Genomic DNA, 23,793 nt, shown 5'->3' on the forward strand with positions numbered 1-23,793 from the left:
GGCAAGAGGGGGGTTGAATATATAAGATGCATGGATGGAGGGGAAAAGGAGGGTGGGAAACAGTGGAACATGAGTAAACGTATGTAACAGAAGACAACAAATACAAAAGGGGAAGGAGGAAGGGAGGAAGAGAATGAAGGGCCAGATAAAAGAAAAGAATGTCAGAAAACAGGAAAGAAAATGAAGAAAACAGTGCTCAAAGTAAGTAACACACCCAAGACAAACTGGTGCCAGAAATCTTCCTCTTTCTCTCCTCCATTAAAAAAGACCCAGGGCGAAACCACGGTACTCTGGTCCCCATCTCAGTCCCTTTAATATGGGTCTTAAAAGTAATTTACAGCAACATATGTGGCGAGGCATCAAAAGTGCATTTGGCAGATAAAGATGCCATTGCTGACAGAAATGTGGTGCCTTGAGCAAGTCTGCAGCTCTGTATTCTCCTCTCTCTTTCTCTCATGCACAGATACACAGGCAGTTCTCTCCACCACCTCCACTCTGCCGTCTCTCTTCCCTCCTCTCCCCTCCATGACTTTCTCCGCTGTTTTCTTTCCTGTCTTTTCTCTATCTTCCCACTTCCAACTCCCTCTCTCTCCCTCCCTCACCACACTCTTCTCCTCCTATCTGTCCTTACTTCCGCCCACACATCTCCATCCCTATTTCCCCCTCGCCAACTCCCACTCAACTCCCTCCTTCCACCGTCATCCTGATTTCATGGCCATTTAAAGGAAACCATTCATCACGAATCCCTGCACAATGTTTTCCAGAACATGTATGCTTTATTCAAGCCACGTTGCGTCACGATCCAGAATCTTATTTCCTGTTTCAGTGGCGTGAAACAGCCCTCTGGACAGGACGTCAGTGTCTCACAGAGGCTTAGCTCTCCTTTGACACCTCCTTTAACACTGTGTGCAGACCACAGAGTCCCAGATTTTAAGACTCTGAAATGACTCGACAGGGGATCAAATCCCAAACGTCTTACAACCAGTCCACTGATCTGTAGCCTTCCACTAAAATTTGAGCATCAGCCATTATACATCCACATCAGCCGTTCTTTCTTGTCCTCTACCACCCTTCATAACACACTCTCCTCCATCCATCTCTCCTCTACTTTCACTTTCCTCTGTCCTCTCACATCTATCTCTCTCCATAACTCCCCCACCCTTCTTCACTACATAGTTTTTATTCCAGATTTACAGTATTGCCTTTCGGCTTCTTCCCCGTAAATACTTCCCACCATCCCTCCACCTTCGCTTTCTCTCCCACTCTTCCAGACAGTGTGATGTGGGTAATGTGCTGTTGAGTTAATGGGTTCATTTTTCAACATATTTCTCCTTCTTTTTTTCATGTCTAAGACGAGAGAAAGGAGGAGGCTTTGACTTCATGGTGAGCTATGATGACGATTACAGATTGTGACTTTCAGACGTTACCTCAAACTGAATAATTCACCTCTAACTCTATTCAAAAAAGCATGTTATTCCAGGAAGTTATTATGGTTGTTGAAGGTTCTGGTATTTTACTAGCATCTCCTTAAGTGTGACATAGCGTCTAAATCTTCAAGGTATAGTTCAACACTGTGGGAAACACTCACTCACTTTCTTGCTGTGAGTTAGATGAGAAGATGGTTACAATGCTCATGTCTGTCTGTATAAAGTTTCAGCCATCAGCGTGTTAGCTTATCTTAGTATATAGACTATAAACAGCCTGATCAAAATCTGAAAAAAAGCACAGCTAAAGCTCTGTGTAATTAATACAAAAATCGAAGTGTAAAAATGACAATTTGTACTCTTGCAGGGGGTTATGGGCCCAACTGTTAATGAGTGAGCTTTAGGGGAGATGCTAAGTGGATTTTGTCACCTTGAAACACAGTCGGGCAAGTAATCTACCCCTGTTTCTTTAACTTCCTGTTCCCTATACTCTAAGACACGAAAGTGCAAAGATGTTAGTTTCATTCAAAACCTTCTAATTCTAAGTTGTCACATATTGCTGCTTTGTCAGTAGACTTCTGCATCTACACATTGTGATCTGGGTATTCTCCTGTGTCTGTTGTTGAGTTCTGGGATGCTGCAACCAATACCAGGATATCAACAAAAGCACATAGTTAGGCTCAGGCAGCAAAAGCACATGACAAGCAACACTGGGACATCAACAGAAGCACATGGTTAGGATTAGGCTGCAAAGGTAATGGTTAGGTTTAGGAAACAGAAGCACGTGGGTTAGGGTTAGGGTTAGGGTTAGCAGATAGGACAGTTTCATTGTAAAAGCGGAAGAGAAAGTGGATGACATGCAACAAAGGGCCGCCAGTTGGAACTGAACCTGCGGCTGCTGTGGTAAGGACATAGCATTTGTTCATGGGGCTCGCAATCTACCAAGAGAGCTGCGGGACAGCCCATCTGCCAGACAGATAAAAAATAAAATAAAATAAAAAATAAAAAGAAAAAAAATATAAAAAAGTGCTGCTGCTGTCATTTTTTTATGGGGGCGAATGCCCATGTTTTAAATATTAAGGGGAGCAGGTCCCCTGCGTCCCATCCCACCCCAAAATTTATACCTATTTGAGAGTGGTGTAGATCTTCTGATCTAACGCTCTTTAAGACAGCAAACAAAAGTAGTTCCCAAAAATTTAAAGTTATTCCTTTAAGGTTGCAGTAATATTTTAGGATTTAGCATAAATAATGAAGCATAATTATACCCAAAGCAGTTCATCTCTCTCCACTGATTTTGCCTCCATTGTGTGATAGTAATAGGGTCCATCCACCACCCTACACCACTCTAACCCCAAACGTGCTGCTGTTGCTCAGTGTACTTGAAAGGCACCCTGCTGGTAGAGGGGGGATTCAGAGAAAGGAAAACAGATCAATTTTAAAAGAATCAACAGTGAAGAAGACAGGGCAAGTTGCACTGATAGTTTATACAGCCTTTAAGCACCACCACTGAAAAACCAAAAGACAGCTCCAAATGAAAACACAAACCTTGCATATTGCAAATAAACCACGTTATCCCTCAAATTGTGTTTTGTTATTAACACAAAATGTCTGTGAGCATCAGAGTTTTGCAGGAGAGTTTACTTCAAAATTAGAGGAAAATGGGGCGCCCAAACAGAAAGATGAAATACGCCACTGGAAGATTCTTAACCTAGAAGATAAGTGAGAGAAAAGGATGAAGGTGGTGTTGGGGATAAAAGGAAAAGGCAAGACAGGCGGCTTTTTGTTGGTGTCAATATCATTTGGAAAAGTGATAGAAATCAACCCTGCCTCGCCTACTTATCTCTGCAGTCTGAGATGTTGTTTCTGCTTTTGACAGCACTGAAAGTGTCTGTGCTTCTCAATGCCTGTGTGTTTATGTGCTGGATTTATTTACATGCACATTTGTGAGCCCCAAAAGAATGCGTGCACATGTGTGTTTGTGTGTGCGCAAACAGATAAGGCTTTGAGCATCTGAAATATTTCAGAAAGCTAACGCAGGCTTGATGCCCTTGCCGTGTGATCAAAGAAATTGGGGCTTCTTTCATTACCTTTGACGGAGGAACACATTTGGATGTTTGCCTGCCTCCCTCTCTCTCTCACTCTCACTCTGCCTGAAGGGAGAGGAGAGTGTTGGTTATCAGAGAAACGCTGTGCATCGGAGAACCCTTTTAACAAGGTGGAAAAGCAAGTGCTGCTTTGGAATTCGGGAATCATGAAGGCTGGGTAGCTACACTGCTGATTCACACTAAATCGGGGTGGAGCACAAATTCACCTTAGAGGTTGTTTCTTAGGAAACTAGGTTACTTATCTGCTTTCCCTTGGAATATACTAGAGATGCACCAGTTGCAAGCATTCCTGGCTGACTAGACTTCAGATTCTGACCTGCCAATTTTGGTCAGTTTCAATTTTCTGTCTTTATAAGCATTTTGTTACTTTTCTTTAAAAAACATTAAATTGTATGTTTAAAATAAAAATTGACTATTAAAACAATTTTACCTTTTTCCAAAACAGTACAAGGTTTAAAGAGCCATTAACAGACATACAAATACCAAAGAAGAAGAATCAGAGAAAACTTTACTGTGTATGTAGGCCTATTATGCAAAGTTATCAATCAGTATCTATGACATGAATGCAGTAAGGTGTGTTTATAATATATGAATGGAATGAATGGAGCCCTCCTGCCTGCACTACACCATATGCACAGCTCAAAAGGAGAGAGGGGAGAGATCCTGCTCTGCTGATTACTGCCATAAAGATGAACAGCATGCATGGGAATTAATTTACACTTTTTCTCCTGATGGTCTGAATAGGTTGCTAAATTTGTTGCTAGTCACTTTTAGCAGGGCCGTTATCACCTATTTAACATTGAGAGGGGGCCATTTTCAATGGACACCTTCTGCAAACCAACACTCCAGGGGGGTCACAAAGGTGAAATTTATATAGCTAACCTGAGCATTTTAAAACAATCTCAGATCAGGGTTCCTAAAAGTTATAAAGACTGAATGCCATTTACAGGAGCAAACATTATGATCGAGCACCACACAGGAAAAGTGCACACGGTGACTTTTTAAGGACACATTATACCATGAAATTTCTATTGACTGTTTTATATATTTTTTTAAAATAACATACTAACACTTTACAAGAACTGTATCAGTCGACAGCCTAAATAGCAATTATATCATTTTGCAGTTTTCCGCTTTTTAAAACATTTAAAATGCAATGAAATACAGAGACAATACCGTGTCTGACACTGATTACCCACAGCAGTCAAGCAACAGCTTCTGCAGGGGCACAACAACAGCACTTGCACAAACCACATGCAGAGCTGAAGTGCACCGTAAAAATAGAACCAGTAGTAATAATAATGTAATTTCTTAAATTCATTCATGATTATTATTACATTTGCTAATGATTTTTTTCTGTATTGTGATGTGTGACTGCCTTTCGTAGCATAGCTTTTTTTTTTTTTTTATCAATGTATTGGGGAAGACATTTTTGGCCTATTTGTATATACTATAGTTACTGCCTAGATTTTTAGAAAATAAGTCACAAAGTGTGTGCATTTGATGATTAAGGAAACAGCAACCCGTTCTCACTCCCAACTCGTCAAATACCGCCACTTTGGCAGTGATGTCAGCATCAGACATTGCCGCTTTTACACAGAGATCGCACTATAGGGCCACAACGAAGTCCCCCTTTATACCACCCCTGCACTTTTACACAAAGCCAACTGACATTGGCGTCATCCGCTTCTGTGTGTGATTATACACTGCATTGTGGTGTCCCGGGATCAAAGGAGCCATGACGGGTGTGACATTTAATACAAGTAACAAGCAGATATTGTTAATTTCCTGTGAATACCGCATGTATTTTGAAAGACACAATTCAAATAACTAGATGGAATTAGAATGGGTTGAAGTGGCTGTGACAATACAGTTACTGTGCTGATGTACGTGTGATGTGAACAATCATGTGGCGCATGCATGTGAATTTGACCGGGACAGAACTGGCTACATCTGAGATTGATCGACTAGTCACCAGTCATGGCTGCTAAAGCTAAAAATCGGCCAGCCAATTGATCAGTGCAACTCTAGAATAGAATGTACCACAGCATATCACTTACATACAATAAAGCGTAACATATGTAAATGAATCAGAGCTGCCTGATGTGTCTTTAGGGCAGCAGTGATGTGCTGCGAATAAAGAGAGCCTGACCTTCAGCTGGAGAACGCTGCATCCACTGGGCTGAATTGTCCTGAATCTCCACCAGCTTCAGGGACGCTGCTCTCTGACTGACCCTCTGATTTGGCCTCCCTGTGGAAGAGGGAAAGCCAGAAGAGAAAAACAAATTATTTTATAATAAGTATTCATGAAAAAAAAAATTTTTAATCTCATTTAGTAAAACAGGATGGAAACTATGTGGAAATATCTATGACAAGCTTTTAACATAAGCTTGTTGCACTGTATCATGTGGAGGAGGCTCTTTATACTGTTAATTTCTACTATCATATAGAAGCTCTTATCTCAGAACAGAAATAAGCCTGGCCTATTTGTTATGCCTATATCTTACATAAAAAAACTGCATTTTACATTTGGAAAATTGCATTTTAGGTTGACTGCGTTTGATGTTTGCCATGTATCGTTTTATGATAAATATCCATTAGTTATGGATTATTCACAATCATATGAAAAACAACAAGCCTGACTACAAAGCAGTCATGAAGAAATTTGGATAAAACGCAGCTTTAATGTATTTTACCTAGAGTAAAAGCCATCCGGACTCATATCATGTCAGGGCATGAAGGTGTCATATTTTATTCTAATGTTTTTTAGTGTTCCTTCCATGTGAAGAAATTGGATCAGTTAGACACAATGTGCAGTGTGAATCAAGCAGACACATGTCTGTAAAAGTGATGCATACATGCTGCAGCAAATCCTGTTAATTGGCACATTTTCTATGTCATCTTCAGTAAAAAGTGTATGTAAAGGCTGAAAAAGATCTTGAAGCATGAAGGTGGCTGTGAAGTTTGCGCTTCATAAATCATGCAGTTTTTTAAGCCACAGCTGTAGCTTTTATTCTACTCTGATTAATATATTAATTTATGAAACCAAATACTTTTTGAACGTGCTTGCAGAGAGAGAGAGAGCGAGAGAGAGAGAGAGAGAGAGAGAGAGGAGGGGCAACAAAAAGAGAGAAATGGAGGAGAATGAGGTGGAGGAAGGTGAAATTCAGTGGACTGGAAAGAAAAGAAAGAAAAAACTAAAAGGAGACTGATGAAGGTGAAGTTAATTAAGTCTTGTGTCAGCGAGGTGGTAGAAAGGTGGGGTTCGCTGCCAAAGTCAACAATAATGGACGTTATTTTGAGATGGACTGCACAACCAAAAGGGTAGCAAATTAAGTACCACAAGTAAAAATCATCAAGGTTCATTATGTTAACCTGCCTATAGAAAAAAATACTGTTTTTCACTATAATGTGAAGTGCACACGGAAAAAAAAGGTTAGCATGTGGCATCGCTAAGGTAAAGAACTGAACTTAAACAAAGATCTTCTACAAATTGTACACTGCAGCATCAAAACGTAACATGAAAACTTGCTAAAAACCATCACCAGTTTTCCATCTTTGGTTCTTATTTCAAACATAACCATATGTATTTATATCACAAAGGTAACTTTTTTGGGCAACACTGCCAGTTGACATCCTTACTAACAAAGGCTGTAAATGAGTAACAGCACAAAGTACACAGTAGAGTTTGCATGGACACCAAGAACTTGCTTTGTAATTAATGCAACACATTGGCAATAACCCCTCGGGCTGTACTGCCTTGGAGCACTGAAGCTGTGATGCAACTGACAAGTTTTTTGGGCAATGTGACGGCATATCTTTCCTGGGAAAAGAAATTGAAATGGGAACAGATTGAAATGAATAGAAAAACAAAGTTTCCAGGACAATACATTTTTATGTATTCAATGCAATTGCTCCTCAGGCAATGGTGCGTCACAATGCTGCTGATCCTTCTGATCTATCTTATTGCCCTTTAACCATGTGTTGCCACCAAAAAGCGTTGCATTAAAACATTTTTCTCAGTCTATCTAAAAAATGAAATCAGCATAACATGAGACAAAAAGGGCTTCTCAAAATCTGAACCAAGATCTACAGCCGCACTGTCCATAGTTTATGTTATAGAGACAATACGGTATGAGGTGTAATGTATTCTATTTTGAAATATATTTTCTGCTGATCAATCAATGTTAGTGAAGTTGAATATAAAGTGTAGCTGGAGATTATTCACAGTAATCGTGTCCCCAGATTAATGAGGTTGTGATGTGGTTTATTTCCCTATCACTGACATTGTTGCCATGGTGACATTAACTGCTTGAGAGGGTGGTTGCTGTCTAGTCCATGCATAGACGTTACACTGGAGAACTTGCTATCAGCTCCTACATCACAGATACAAAATACGTCATGTTTTCGCTGATATGAATTTTTAGCAACTAGTGTAAGAACATAGGATTCATTACTGGAGTTATCTATTGGATCAGCTAGTAGACTAACAATATGAAGAGTGTGGCGGGTCTTCCCAGAACAATCTGTCACAAAATAGGTGAAGATGTAGACAAAGTACACAAAAGTTGACCGAGAAAATGAGTAGTCACTATCTTTCCAAGGGCTTTTTATAGGCATGAAAAGTAACATTTTTTACAGAGATTGCGCTTTTCCTGCTCAGGTTGCCTCCCTCGAATGGTGTATTTTAAGCCAAAACAGGATCTTTTCCAAACAATACCTAAGTGTTTTTTTGTGCACAAACCTAGCCACACATTAACCACTGCAGTGTTGAAACAAAAAGTTTCAATGTACCTGCTACACAACAGCATGCAAATGTAACATATCCATGGTTTGCAGCAATGTTCAATGCGTTCAGACAGTTTTACTGGTTTTTGGGTTGTACCCTGAATAAAAATCTAATCTTTGAGTAATAATACTGAGAACTCCTGATCTATGAGGTAGTCTCTCTGGTAGGGGGGCTTGCATATATTTGTTTAGCAAACACAATGCATTGCTGGGTGATGTTGACCTGCCCAGTGGCTCTCTCTCATATAACATAATAACACGGTGCATGCACTGCAGAGAAACTAACTACTGGTCTGTTCTTATGGGTTTATTTACTTGGTTTGGGGGTCTTGGAAACTTTATTTTCATACAATGCTCAGAAATAAAGTTGTTTTCAGGCATATGGCCATCTTGAGACACCTACGTCAGCAGCTCCCACACAGGGAGCATGAACCAGCCATAGAGGTGAGTGCTTGGTGCGATGAGAGGCACTCTTCCCACAATTCTTATGTGAATGTGAATTATTGTGCTCACCTCAAATGGTAAAGAGGGAGAGAGATAGAGGGCCATGGGTTTGTAATGTACATGGGTACTTTGGAGCGGATCATCTTGGGTTGTCTGAAGTGGTGGATGAGACTTTTCCCGAGGGAACGCCACTCATCTCCTTTCCTGGAGAGATGTCTGTCAGTGTCTCAATTTCTCCACTTTTACTTTTGTCTTTTACCTCCGCTTGTCTCCCCAAGTCCTTCTCTTTGTCTCTGCTTAGTTGTCTAGGCTGTGCATGCACAATAGACAACATACTGATTATTATAAGTGTCATGTAAACACCCTAACTGAATAGTTTTACTCACAATACAATTGCAATTGGAGTGAGCGGAACCATATTATTAGAGTTTAGTTTTTCAAATTACATGGGCTTTACTGAAGAGCTGGAACATTTTTAGATAAGGGTTCAAACAAGGTGAAAATTTGTGGAACCATCTTCCAGTTTCGGTCTGGGAGGCCGAAACCATCTCCCGCTTTAAGAGTGGACTTAAAACTTTCCTCTTAGAAAAAGCTTATAGTAAGGGCTGGCTCAGGCTTGCCTTGGACCAGCCCCTAGTTAGGCTGAAATAGGCCTAGTATAGGCAGACTTGGCAGTGTGTCACCGAGAGCAGGGCTTGTGTGTGTTGGTGCGTGTTCGTAAGACTCTGTTGTGGTCGACTATAACAGACCTAATAAGTGTCATAGGTAGCATTGTACAAGGTTTACACACTTCATAATACACTGACAAAGATGTGTTATTGACAGACCATCTCAGGTGTACCCTGCTGCTCATCCAGTGCATGCTGGGATGGGTTTCTGTGTACTGCAACTGTGAACAGATTTGGGATAGAAATATGTATTTAAAGAATTGAGGGGTTAAAAGACATGTCAGTTTCACAGCTGTCCAAGTCCAGGGCTTTAAAGGGTATGTGGCTGTTATTTAGTTTAGGTGACCTGTGAGGAAAAGAGACTGCATCTGGAAGGACTGCTGAAATGGCAGGTAGTGATTTAGTGATTCTGTGCCACATATGTCTCTCTCGCCATTATTTACTACATGTTGATATTTTTTTCTTTCGCCTCAACTCACTAGCTTTTGGTTTCCACCATTCATTTACATCTCTCTGCATCACTCTGTTATTTCTTCCTGTTCCACCTCTTTCTCTACCTCCGTATCTCTCCCTGTCTCTCTTACGACAAAGTCTCTGATCCTGCGTGACAGAAGCCACTTTAAAGATTTCTTCTGCTCCTGTTTTATGCAGGAAAGCACACACAGAAAGACACTCAGACTAATGAATGTGTAACAATTCTCCCTTACACAAGTGCATACACACACACACACACACACACACACACACACACACACACACACATAAAAGTGTGTCTATTTTTTGTCTTTTGTTTTGACTCTTTTAGTTTATCTTTTGCTCAGTCTGTACTACTTCTGCACACATGAAGGACAGGACAAAAATACACACATGGACACACGTACACACACACGCACACACACACACACACACACACACTTGCTCCCTGCTCCAGAGGCCCCAGAGCAAATGCTGTTATCAGCACTCCACAGGAACAGACCAGTGACTCAGCCTGTCTGACCGTGTGTGTGTGTGTGTGTGTGTGTGTGTGTGTGTGTGTGTGTGTGTGTGTGTGTGTGTGTGTGTGTGTGTGTGTACATCGTCTCAACAGCCTAAAGACTCACAGTTTCAGTCACATGTTCCCAGCTCTCCCTGCTCTCAGAGCTGGAAGGACACACTCTTACACCTGGTCAACACTCAGCGGGCTATTTCGCACTTTTCTGCTGGTGCGCCGAAATCACAGCACACATCTGCCACAATTAGGAACTTTGCTTTGGTGTTTCTTGATAACAATCTGAAAAATCTCTGGTTCATCTAGAGGTGTGCTCAAGCTGAATGCAAAGCCTATTTGTGCTATATTTTACACACATTTGACCGATGGTGTATCTTTAGGGTTGTGTACTAACATTTAGCTGTAGTCAAAGCTAACAACATGTGCATTGCTTGTGGAGAGTGTGCCATCATACATGTGTATGCAGTTCTGACTCAGACCAAAATAAAATGGCCAGGAAGTGCCTTTATTTCTGTTACTGTCTTCCAAAACCTTATTCATGCTCTTCTCATCTTTGCACTTTATTCATCTGACTCCAACAGCTCAGGATAAGCTGTTAGTGTGTGAGGAGATATGAGATCAACCCCCTAGTGCCCACACACATAAACACAAACTATGCACACATATAGTATTTAAATGAGAAAGTCAACCCTTCCTGAAAATCATTTTAAGTATACATGGGAAGAAACTGGACTTTTTATGTCTTAGTCATTCACATCCTATTGTTTTTATACTGTTACCAACTTGCCATTGAACTGAGGATGGCCTCATAATAATCACCCTGTGGTGCTAAGCAATGTTTCGGGGTGGTACAACAGAATGGGTGCATGTGTCAGCACACTGTGGGATGCCAGAACAAAGTGAGAAAAAATAAACAAACCAACAAACAAGGATGAGTCAAGAGTAGGAGGATGAATGATGAACACACACACACACACACACACACACACACACACACACACACACACACACACACACACGCACACGCGTACACACGCACACACACACAATTTATAAACATTCAGAAAATACCAATTATCTATAGAAGGACTCACTGTAAAATTACACTTTCCTTAAAGCTAGGTTTGAATAATGCATTGTATTTTTTTCCCCATATATAAGCAATGTGTTTTATATCATATATGGTCACATATGGAGGTTTGGCAGCAATGATTCATTTGTTATATGATTATATATATATATATATATATATATATATTCATTCAACATATGAAGTATATTCAATAATCACCGTCAAACCTCCATATGTGACGGTAACGTTTTTTTTTTCTTTTTTTGCTATTTAAAATGGGTTAAATCTTGTTTCACTGTGGAGCTGTGTACAATGTATTGCTTAGCTAAGCGCCTCTTTGCCCTGCTGTCACTTTCTCTCTGTTAACTATGACACTACTGCTGCAGGAGTGTGAGCTGCACACCGGGGAACAGTTGGTGAGAGTCAACCAGCACACTCACCCGAACGACAGGGCTAACTGTTCGCATCACAGGGCTAATGTTGCTGAGCGGTCCTTACCGGGTTTAACGGCCGAGTTGAGCAGCACTGTTCAGTGGCTTGGAGTTGGATGCTAACTGTGGCTGATGTGTTGTTATTTGCTAACTGGGTAGATGTTGAACTGACAGGGAGAAGCACAGCTCCAAAGACGGGCCTTCATTACTGTGTACACCTACGTAATGGCAGCATCATAAAGTTTGTTGATTTTTCCTTTGTTAACTAACTGAATATATGGTTTAATGGGATAATTGAAGCTTGGTTGTACAATAAATTCATTGGCTATGGATTAAAAGTAAGGGCCCCATCTGGACCAACAACTAATCACTTAGAGAGGCCAGTAAGTGGGCAGGAGCACAGGACTGATCACCCACTGGGCCTGCGGTGGGCCTGCCTCAGCAGGGGGTATATTGTGAGTAAAAGGCTAAAACACTAAAGGACACTAAGGTATACAAATGAAGACCTGCTCCAAATAACATCCTCCAATGTTCAAATTTCTGGCCAACTTTAAACATCCCAGAGAAATGGCATGCTGATCTTGAGTGACTGAAACACCCAGTCCTTTCACCTAATCTAAATTGCCCTTGTTTTTTGATGCTGGCTATTACATTCCTACTCTAGTATTAAAAGTAAAAGTATTTTTATCTTAGATATGTGGATTGTGCAGTACTGGACATACTTCTAAGTTGTACTGTTGTGTATGTAATAACTGGTTTAATTTGGTTCCACTAAAAATAAATGAATAAATTAAATATGCAAACCTTTTTGCATCCTATCATTTAATTACTTTGTAAAACACACAAAGATAATTACCGTACGAACAATTCAATTAGGAACTTAAATCATCTCTTAAGCTTTAAAAAACAAAAGCACAACGTGTGATTGACAATCATGAATTCTTGCGTAAAGCCCCAGTTGCAGAAGTTTTAAGACCAACTGCAGATAAGATGACAAAACACCTGAGCACAGTAGATAGTGGTTAGCAGGGAACAATGGCAGGTCTATTCCTGCTTAGAAAACACATTTTTCATTGACACATTCCATTCAAACACACACACACACACACACACACACACACACACACACACACACACACGGGAGCTACACACATATAAGAGGCCATGTTAGCTGTTTTGAGAAACTAGAAACACTAATACCAACATTTTCTTATTTATGTGACTTCAACACAAATTGTTAATGCATTCAAATATAAAATGGTAATCAAACAATCTATGCTTGTTTACAGACAACCTCTTTCCTATGAGACAGAAAGAGATGGTGTGGATAAAGAGTGTGTAGATTATCATATTTTAACATCTAAATCTGTGAATTAAGTGTTCATTTTGATAAGAGTTAGTGATCACTGGAACAGTGCTCTGACTAACTTGACGACTAACAAGAAATTGTACTGGTGAGTTTTATTAATTTTTAGTTTAAATGATCTGTGTAATATGACGAGTTAAGGCAATAAAGCTAAAGTTCAGTGAAAGAGAAAAACTTGGATTAGTGTGCAGTTGTATTTTTCTGTTTCATGAGGAAAATAGGTGTAAAGATGGAACAAAACAGAGCTCTCAAACTTGTGAGTGTGATGCACTGATGTGTGTTGTCACCATAACAACTAACAACAATAGCCATTTTCTTTTGTACTGGTCAAATGGCCATGGCAAATGAGTCAGTGTCCTCTTTGGTCTCGTTCTATTTCTGTGTTCTCAACCTTTTTTGTGTCAAAGACCCCTACACTGATACTTCAACGTTGAAGAGATAACAGTGGAGGAAGTGAAACATATGATCAAAATAGTCACAGTTATGATGCTTACTCATGTTGAGCTTAGTTCAAGATTGAATTGAACTGGGAAAATAAACAACCGGTATTCCCCATTTTTATGGGGACCCCCTGGAACTCCCTCAAGGACTGCTGGGGATCCCCAGACTTCTGGTTGGGAACCACTGGAATTATATCATAGCATTCCAGGACATCCAAATATTACCCATCCATATCCATGTTGATCTGTATTATACTAGGTAGTGTTGTAGGGTCTGGCTTAATGCTTTTTTTAAATTAAGTGTGGTAGAGTAACAGTAAAGCTGTTTATGACTAAAAAAAATAATTGCAATACATATTATATTTGCCTTCCGGCAGCCAAATCTGTATATAGTAGCCAAAAACTGTGAAGTCACTTTATCATAGCAAGAAGTAAGCAAGTAACAAACTGAATATTGTGCATCAGAGTGCTGAAGGACTTGTTCTGCTTTTGAGTGTGTACCTCGTATAACAAGCCATTACTTTTTATTACTCTGTTTTGTCCATGGTAATTTGATTTGGGAGGCTGAATGGGTGATATAGCAGGTCTGTTCTGGTGTGTGTTAGCCTAAGGGGAATGAGGGGAGAGCATGTCAGCGGGAGAGGAGCAACACGAGATGGAGAGTGAAAGGGGGAAGCAGCAGAGAGGGGGAGAATGACAAAATGCCGAAAATCAGATAGACGGTTTGGGGAGCTGATGTAAAATAAGAATGAAAGAACGCAGCAGAAACAGACCAAGGAGTAAATACAAAAAAAAAATAAAAAAACGAGACAAAGCTGATGAGTGCTGATGGGAAACAGACTGCTGACCTCCCTCCATGACTTCTGAACCCATCTGTCACATTGACAGGAAGTGCGCCCCTCTCCTGACAGGAAATAGACTTATCACCTCTGGATTTATGGTAGTCAGTAGTATCTTTGTCTAATTACAATGTCTGGATTTATAGGAGTCTATGTTAATTTCCTTTGGGAGAGAAAAAACCCTCAGGATATCATTGACATTTGAGTTGTGATGGGTGTATTGAATGACTTTGTTGTAATTGCGACAGTTATTAGCTGATACGGTTAAGTATGGATGTAATTTCTCATATATTACAAACAACTTTTGATATAATAAAAAAATGTAAAGACTTGATGTTTTGAGAGAAATGTGTGTAAACCCTAGTTTTGTGTTACTGAACAGTAAGTTGTAGCTAATTTATGTAAGACTGAACATGTTTGTCAGTGAGGACCTTGGACCTCAACTGAAAAAAACACAACTTTGTTCTCACTGAGCTGGCTATGAGAGCAGAAAGAGTGATAACACAGAGCAATCTTTTACATCTTTTCTTTGTTTATTTTTCTGAGTAACAAATATTCACTCACTCCAATTTATAATTGCTGCCCAGAACTTTTCTAACCGAAAACAAGTTAACTTTTTGTTTCCGTTTCACAAATGTTTACCACGCTTTTTTGTTGATTAGAGTGGCTCTGAAAAAGGTTTGGACAGCGTTTACTGGGGACTTTGTAGTTTTACAAAGAAAACTGTCTGGCAGCAGGGCAAGACGGAGTCACAGAATAAAGGACGAGAGGGACGGAGAGAAAGGGAGAGATGACACATGGACATGCGCACAGTCAGTCAGCTCGGCAATAAATGCTAAAGTGGACCGCCTCATGGAGACACAACACAAAGCTGTTCAATTAGATTTCAACAGCATTTGCCTCAGACCCAATACAGAGGCGAAGGACCCTTGCTGATTGCAATCAGTCAGAGTGGCAGGGAAATTAGATTACTATTATACATACAAACTATCGAATGTGTTTCCTTCCCTTCCTTCTCATTGCTTTTTCCATTATTTTGTCATCCTATTGGCTGTCAAAGGGTAAATGTACTGTAGGTATATGAAATTTTATGCCAAGTTCAGTTTGATGGTAATGATGTTTTCTGACTTTCTTGACTCCTGCAGAATGGAGGAGTTGTTTTAGATTTGATTACTACAGGAAAGTGCACATTGTTCTATTGAAGCAGACTATGTGACTTTGTTATTTTGGGAATGCAGTTAAACTAAGTTACTGAGTTTGTGTTCGAAAGGAAAGATCCTTTAATCAAGTAAAGAGACCTGCTGTGTCTTTTCCTTCAAATACTGAAAAAGCTGTGCAGTCAAAGACAAAATTATGACACATCTTATAAGATGTTCACAGCCAGCTTTTTTTTCCCAGGAGACCTAATCATGCTTGTTGCTATGGATACCATTCAAAGCCATAATCGCAATAATGTCAGTTAATTATATATTCAAGTTACTTGATGCATCAAGTGGAACTTGATGCAGATGACGTCTCTGGCATTTCATTTCATTCATTATAGGGTGTAGATGAACAGAAAGCTACTGATACTGTGTGCCTCATATCACCTTGCTTCATCCTACTGTCAGTTCAATAACTCCATGTATGTTCAGTGGCTCATAAGGAGACATGGGGACCTGCATGACGTACTGAGTGATTCCACATCTAATAAACGTGCTGCAGGAATCCAAGTTTGATGACTTCCTTGTCTGTGTTTAATCAAAAAGAAGAAGATTTCTGTGGATGCCAAAATTATATTTCTCCATTTTGTTATGGTTTCTATGTACACTATGTTGGATGTCTGAAATCTATTATTTATATTCAGGTAGATTTATTTGTCTTTTGTTTGTTTTAAGATTAGTTTTATGCGTGGAAGATACTGTAGATAGATAGATAGATAGATAAACTATAATGTATTTATAAACAGGAATCAGATCCACATGATGTTAATTAGTTATTTACAACCTACACAGTAGGCATTTAATGGAGGCGAGTACAGCTGAAATGATGAAATGCATCCTCCAACTCACTGACGGTGAAAATTACAAAATGGCATAACAATTACAATATCCAACAGAAAACACAATGTTATGAACAAGCACATCACAAGTACTAACAAAAAGCGCCATTTGTGTTTAAGAACATAAAACTGCAAACTTAACAGCAACCTACAGATTTCTCAGTCCAGCACTAGGCATGATGGGAGCTGTGGGTGTTGCTACAGTTTGTTGGTTGATTACCAAAAACAAATGAGACACATTGTTGCGCTGAATAACAAGATCCCTCACTACCATGAACATGGGCACAGTGGTTTACATTCCAATCCCACATATACCAAACTGTGGCTGTCACCACTCACTGGACTGCCAAATCAGCGGCTGAAAACAATCCCCAAAAGCAGTATTTACTCCAGTAACAATAAGAAAAACTACAATGCCCAGGGTTTAAAGGAAATCATTCAGTCTGTTTGAAAATGACAGTAAATATCCATTGATCACGATTTGTGTTTTCAACAGAATCAAATGGATTTGGAGCTGTGAATCAAGGATGGAGCAGAGAAGTTCACAAGCATTAAGTGATTTTTCATGATACTTGTTGACAATAAAAAAGTAAATATTACCTGTCTTCTTTGCTAAGGTTAAAGCTATGGTTTCGTTTTGAGGCGTCTCCCTCTGAATGATGCAGAATTTGTTCAGTCTGACAAAAGACTCAGCTCTCGGCAAAGACGACCACCTCTGCATAATTTACAAGTGGGGGGAACTGTTTATTTGTGTTTTGGATGAACTGACAGTTTAAAAAAAAAAATCAAGACAACACAAGGAGAGTACCTGCTTGTCTGTTATAAGAAGGAAACTGACAACGCAGGGTAAGATGCCAGCTGACCATTATGAGGTTCTTGTCCATCACATTTGTCCATGCTGCACATCACAGCACCATTGCACTCTCCTGCTGGATGTTTTTCTCAGGTTCTCAGCTTTCTTATCTGGCAGGTGTTTGTTTATGTTGCCCAGCCACTGTCAATCACTTCTAATCAAACCACACCCACACACTCCTGATGGTTTTTGAACATTTAACTCCTAATAAATACTACTTCAGGCTTTTTTTTCTCCACACGTAACTTTGAAAGCTTCTTTTTTAATGATGATTGGTATACAGAGAGAGAGAAATACTTGAAATATTTGAAATTAAGTTTCAGGTCCTTTCAAATCCTTTAACACCAGCCAAGACAACCATATCGAAACTAAACACACAAGAAAATTCAGAGTTAAACCCTTTGTTCTTATTCCCTACTATGTGATCACTAACTTCTCAACCTCCCACTCTTTGATGGGAGCACAAACACTGGTCTCACAATGTGTATTTAACCTTGAGAAACTCATTTCTCATCTCCACAATCAGTCTGCCTTCAGCACAGAGAAGGGAGCAGTTTGTATGGGCAGATAATGAGTGACTCTTCAGAAGACTCGCCTCCACGATTTATGATGTAACTGTCAAGTCAGCCAGTTAGTGGTGATTGACGGTGCACAATGATAGCGTTGCAACACTGAGCATGTGGGTCAATGGTGCATGATAAAATTTCTGTTTTTTGTGGAAAAACTAAACAATGATTGAAAAGGTGTTTAGTGTTTGCTTCATGTTTCTTGTCCAATGATTTGCCCTGTGAACCTGAAGTCCCTTCCTGCACAATTTTACAACGTCATAACACAGATCAAACCAGGCCAGCATTTCTGTTAAATAAGTGAAGGTAATGTAAAAGGCCTCTGAAACAGCACAAAGGCTGCTGTGCCTCTCGTGATTTCCATGCTGGATTTTCTTGTGTTCAGTTATATTCCAAACTAGAGACAGTACTTTTATATAGTGTACTGTAGCTTTGTTGGGTTGGAAGCTGCTATCTTCAAACCTAAATGCTGTGATATTACTAAAACTAATTGATGTGAGAATACCTCCATTGTTTCAAAATTTTCAGTGTTCCCTTCTATCTTAAGCCCTTTTTTACACAGAGATCGTGAAACAGGGCCGCTTTGAAGTCCCTCCAATACACCGCCTTTGCTTTTTTACACAGAAACAAAGAATGCCTGCATCATGCCGCCTCGGTGTGCGACTGATAAGACGCTGGTGTGACAGAAGCACGAGGCATTATGGGCGCGACATGTAACACAACAGTGTTGGCTTTTATTGTGACATACGTATAAAATACACATTGGCAGCACTTGATGGCAATAACTACAATAATAATCATTTACTGTCCCTGTTATATGTTGGCTGATTTCATTCTCAGTTCATATGGTAAGGAGCTCCCAGACTTCACTGTTTTCCCAATTTGTGGACATTTTCAGCTGCTGTTCTTTGAGTTATCTGCTAACTGTTACTAGTTGATTTTTAAATCTCCCGGCTGTGGGTCAAACGCATGTCGACAAAACGTCACAGCCCATATCCTTGGTCCTGTCCCACCAGCTGTCCTTTTTACACAGATGTCAATTTGGCACTGTTACTACCTCTGCTGCAGCCTTGAAGGGTAGGGCAACTCTGCCCCCCAATGCTGCGATTGTACATGTTATACAGACTGGCAAGGGGGAATAGTGGTGCCAAATTGTGAGGGCGTCTTTATGCTTGCATATGCTGAAAAAAGTTTTTTTTTGTCAATAAAAGATTATTCAGCCAAATAATAACACTGTGAGTATGACATGCTCTACACAACTGCTTGAATTCATCTAACATAAATGCATCTCTTTTGTAATGTTTGAGAGCATCATTTAAACGCCTGACTGCTGGGTGTGAATATTGCAACTGTGTCACAATAAGTGGTGACAGACCACCACCTGTTGTGATAAACACACCTCCCCTTTAAGCCAATCTGGACCACAATGATGGATAAATACAGTGAACAGATGAATGCATTACAGCAGATTCATAAAAACACAGAATGAGTGGAAAGCGACTGTGTTCCTGCGTGTGTTTGTGTGTGAATAGGAGGGAACCATTTATGTGTGTGAGGGAGGGGAAAAAAAGAAGATATGACAAGGTTGAACAACTACAAGTCAGCGAAGGAGGGAGAAATAAGCAAAAGCAGAGGACAGAGAGGAAGTGGATAGCATGATGGGTCGTAAAAAAAAAACCCCAGATAGGGATGGAGGGGCAGGAAGTCCCCACTGAGACAGACATGTCACACACCAGTGAGCCTGACACGCGGAGAGGGAATATCACATTTCTCTGCCTTTTTCATAATATCTATTTCTCCTTTTCTTTCTTAGTCTTCTTTTTTATTCTCTTTTCAGTTGAAGGCGTTGTACAGTAACTGGCACTCAAAGAATTCTTTTTGGGTCCTTTTGAATAGCGTTTCTCCACCTTTGAAATGCTGCTGTTCAATAATGCATGACTTCATGCATAACTTACCTCTTGATTTCCCTGTCACTATATGCATTTCAGCTCTATGTCTCCATGCGTGCCTACATTATTGTTTATTGTAGCTGCTTTATGCTGAATTTGGCCTTTGCAGGCACCCACACACATGTGCTCACCTGCACACAGAAGCTCGCAAACACATATGCATACAGGCACACGGAGCATTTGGCTCGTGCTGGGAATTACCTGTTTACCTAATTAACAGCACTTGGCTGGAGGCTAAAGATATGCAAACCAGGAAGGGGAAAATAAACAACGCAAAAATAAAATATTTCCCTTCCAACCTTCTCTGTAGAAGAATAATTTCTGACTGAAGAAGAAAAAGGGAGGCGGGGAAAAAAAAAGGTTAGTCACTTTAAAGTACTTTGTTTTAAAAATTGATCCTATTACTTATGCCTTTATTCTGAGTAATTCTCTACATGGCAAAAGATTAAAATATAACGCTATAGCCGAGTCTTGGCTTTGATATTTCTTGCTCTTTTTGTTGCTCTGAAGCCACATGAGGTAGTGTAGCATCTCTTCTGACAAGCTGCGCTTTTCTTTGCCCATATCTGAGGGAGCAGGCCTTTCTTCTTATTATTTTATTTTTGCTTCATGTTTCAGTTCACACACCATGGAGTCTGTAAGAAGAATTTCTTTATGAAAAGAAATTAGGAGGCTGCATTATAAAAAAGAAATAAAAGAAGTGAGATGGCCTAATATCAGTTTAGAGGAATGTAGCCGTGTGTGTGGAAACACAAGTATACAGCTCCCCATATCAGTCTCCTTCCCGTGAAACCAGCACCACCCCTGAGACTGATAACTTTTTTCTATTGATACTGCCCTAACCAAAGTGTGCGTGTGTGTGTGTGTGTGTGTGTGTGTGTGTGTGTGTGTTAGAGAGAGACTACAGACGTGTTCAAGAGTGTCAGTAAAGGTCTGTCTCTCTACTTTAATCTGTTTTTGATCAACACTGGGGATATAAACCAGACCCAGGAAAACCCCCTCATTACACACACAACTGATTACACTATCTTGCACATACTCAGAGGCCCCCAAACACACACCCACTAGCACTGGAAAAAGTCTACACAAACACACACCCGAGCAAACTCCCCTCACATCCACCCACACTGCTGCCGACACCCCGAGTGAAATGTAATGATGAAAAGAGCATGAAACAAGCTTAACAAGACTGATTCACACATACATTCAAGAGTCACACTAACTCTTTCACACAATGTAAAGAGCTCTTTCACTCTGTAACGCAAGGCAAAAGAATTAAACATGACCATATGCGCCTCTAAAACAAAAAAGGCCAGCTGAGGTTTTTTTTTTGTTTTAGCCGAGTTACAGATGCCACTAATGTGCCACCTCATTACACACAGATACAAGGGCATGTGCTCGCACACATAAGCAATCTCAGACTTCCACACACTTTGAGTGTTTAAAGGCACACAAACGCATAAGAGGCACACACCCCCACCCAGAAACTGAGCACGTCATGCTGAAAAATGAACACAAGGCCAACGGTCGGACACATATATATGGTCGGTCATTTAAATAAACAAAACAAACTAATGGAAGTCGCCTCTTTTAAGCGTGAACAATAGCTTCCTTTAGTTGTAGATTTGGCAGAATCCAGATGGCACACGTGATGTCAAGACTGAACAAAAGTGAAAGGGTAATGCGGTCAATAAAATCCCATTATCCAGAAATAAACTTTTACAAAGAGCAATCATTTGTATGTGTTTGCGCAAATCTCAGTTTTTTGGGGAAAAAAAATCATCAGAGAGTCAAATGACGAAGGATGTTTTGCAAAAGATTTCGCCTCACATGGTGCCTGGCAGTAATTTCTTTGGTTCCTGGTAAATTTTACTCCATGCTGGGTTGTTAATAAAATGGTCATTATCAAAGCACGGCAACAACAAAAAACATTTTAACTGTGGTAATTGAGAAATATAAATAAACAGTGGAAGTTTACCAGCATGTGATTCAACACTTCTGTTCACTGATCAGTGCAAAAGAATTTTTATTTTACTACATTCAGTATTTGTGATTAAATAAGAAATTAGCAAAGTCCAACTCTTATCAGTGCATTGAAGTGCATGCAGTCCTGTCCCCTAAAAATCACGGTTGTATACAACTAATCTGAAACAGCAAATACGTTTTGAATGCAATGCTGAGCAAATTAGTCACTTTACTAACATAGAAATGTAATTTCTAGGAGACAGGGTTGGAATATGACACATCAACCTTTTCTGAACTGCCTACTTAAAAATGAGAAACAGCAGGAAAAAAACTGAATACAGAAATCTCTAATATGAAACAAACGAAAGTGTTTTAACTCGAATGGAAAGCAGTGACTTCACTGCTCACTGTAAGACGCCGGCTGAGAAAATATGTGTTTTTTGGCCTTTGAGGGAGTGGAGATCAGGAGGTGAATGGTTCTTCTCAATATGAAGACAGCTGTGAAATTTTTATCACGTAACCATGATCTGTCTCCAACGCAAACCAAGCAGCTTTATCGCCGATGCAAGTGCAATGTTAAAAAAGTTTTAATGGAGCATTAGTGGGATATAGTAGTAGGATGCGAATGTATCTTTTCTCAAATGAGACTCCATTCAGTGATTATGAGTCATTTCCAACATTTTAAAAACTGTGTATAGATTTTCACTAGAGTGCCTCAGCTTCATGACTCTCAAGAAAACTTGACTGCTTTCAAAATAGCACTTTTTCTCCAAAGTTGACTCTGTGCAGTACACCTAAACAGAACAGGTTGTCACTTCTCTACATCATACTCTCACATGGGTTCACTTTCCCCAGACAGTGAGGCCTTGAGTGTCAACAGAGAAAAAGAGAGTTTCTCCTCCGTTGCAGAACAGACCACTGTATAACTGTCTTAGTTTTGCTCAGAAGAAAGTTGTTCTGCAGTTTTCTGAATATTGTCAACATGAACAAAGAAAAGAAAAGCTTATAACTGCGCCTCTAAAATCTCTTGATTGGTCTCCAGTTCACAATAAGACTGACTTTAGGATTATTTTGTTTGAATATAAAGCACCGAATGGATTCAATCTGTTATATACAGTGTGTTGGACGTGCTTCGAAGCCATGAGTCAAGCAGACCTCTCAGGTCATACGGCACTGGCCTCCATGCCGTCCCCAGGGTAAATCAGTCTGTTGAAGCTGGCCATATAGTTTATTTTGCTCCCTTTTGCGCGAATATCCAAAACTCCCATTAGGTTTGGAGATGTGCTCACTTGCCTCTAAATTCTTCATTTTGAATACAACCTTTGAATCAACTTTCTGTAACTTAACATTTGAGGTTATGATTTTTGTGTGTTCATTGTGGGAAGCTCAGAATGAGCAAAACCAGTTTGACGGTTAACATGAATTCATATTTCTATGTGTGATATTTAAATAACTTCAACAGAATCAACAGTAATAAAATGAGTGGGCCAAAGTTAGCACTGAAAAGCTCACATTTTAGCTGCTGCCCTTTACCGGTATTAAAAACAACTTTATAAATCACAGAGGCTTTGCAAGATGCTGTTGCTGCAGAGCAACTGCAGCTCTGTTAGTACAGCCAAAGGACTCCAACCTTGTCACTTTACCACTCTCTACATAACTGACTTTGCAGACGCTAAAGAAGGATCCAGTTACTGTATTTATATAGCTCGCAGGAGAGGTTTGGTTGATATTGACTGGCCAGCACAAAGCCTGAAAATTTCAGTGGACAACTCCCTCAAGAGTGAGCAAAAGGCTTTGTATATCCTCAAACTAATCAATATACCTTTATTAACACATACTGGTGACAAATAGTAA

At 39.9% G+C, this 23,793-nt stretch overlaps 1 protein-coding gene across 3 annotated transcripts in view; it reads right to left on the reverse strand.

Annotated features, from left to right (window-relative positions):
- unc5ca (unc-5 netrin receptor Ca) overlaps window positions 1-23,793 on the reverse strand; it is a 469,386-nt gene that overhangs the window by 291,074 nt on the left and 154,519 nt on the right. For all 3 annotated transcript variants that reach the window (XM_088076697.1, XM_088076696.1, XM_088076698.1), the window contains exon 2: window positions 5,682-5,780. In XM_088076697.1, coding sequence (XP_087932823.1) covers window positions 5,682-5,780 — 99 coding nt within the window. The remainder of the gene's footprint in view (window positions 1-5,681; window positions 5,781-23,793) is intronic.

Source organism: Plectropomus leopardus, chromosome 4 (assembly GCF_026936395.1).
Source record: "Plectropomus leopardus strain MGB_pleo_1.0 chromosome 4, ASM2693639v1, whole genome shotgun sequence".
NCBI lineage: Eukaryota > Metazoa > Chordata > Actinopteri > Perciformes > Serranidae > Plectropomus > Plectropomus leopardus.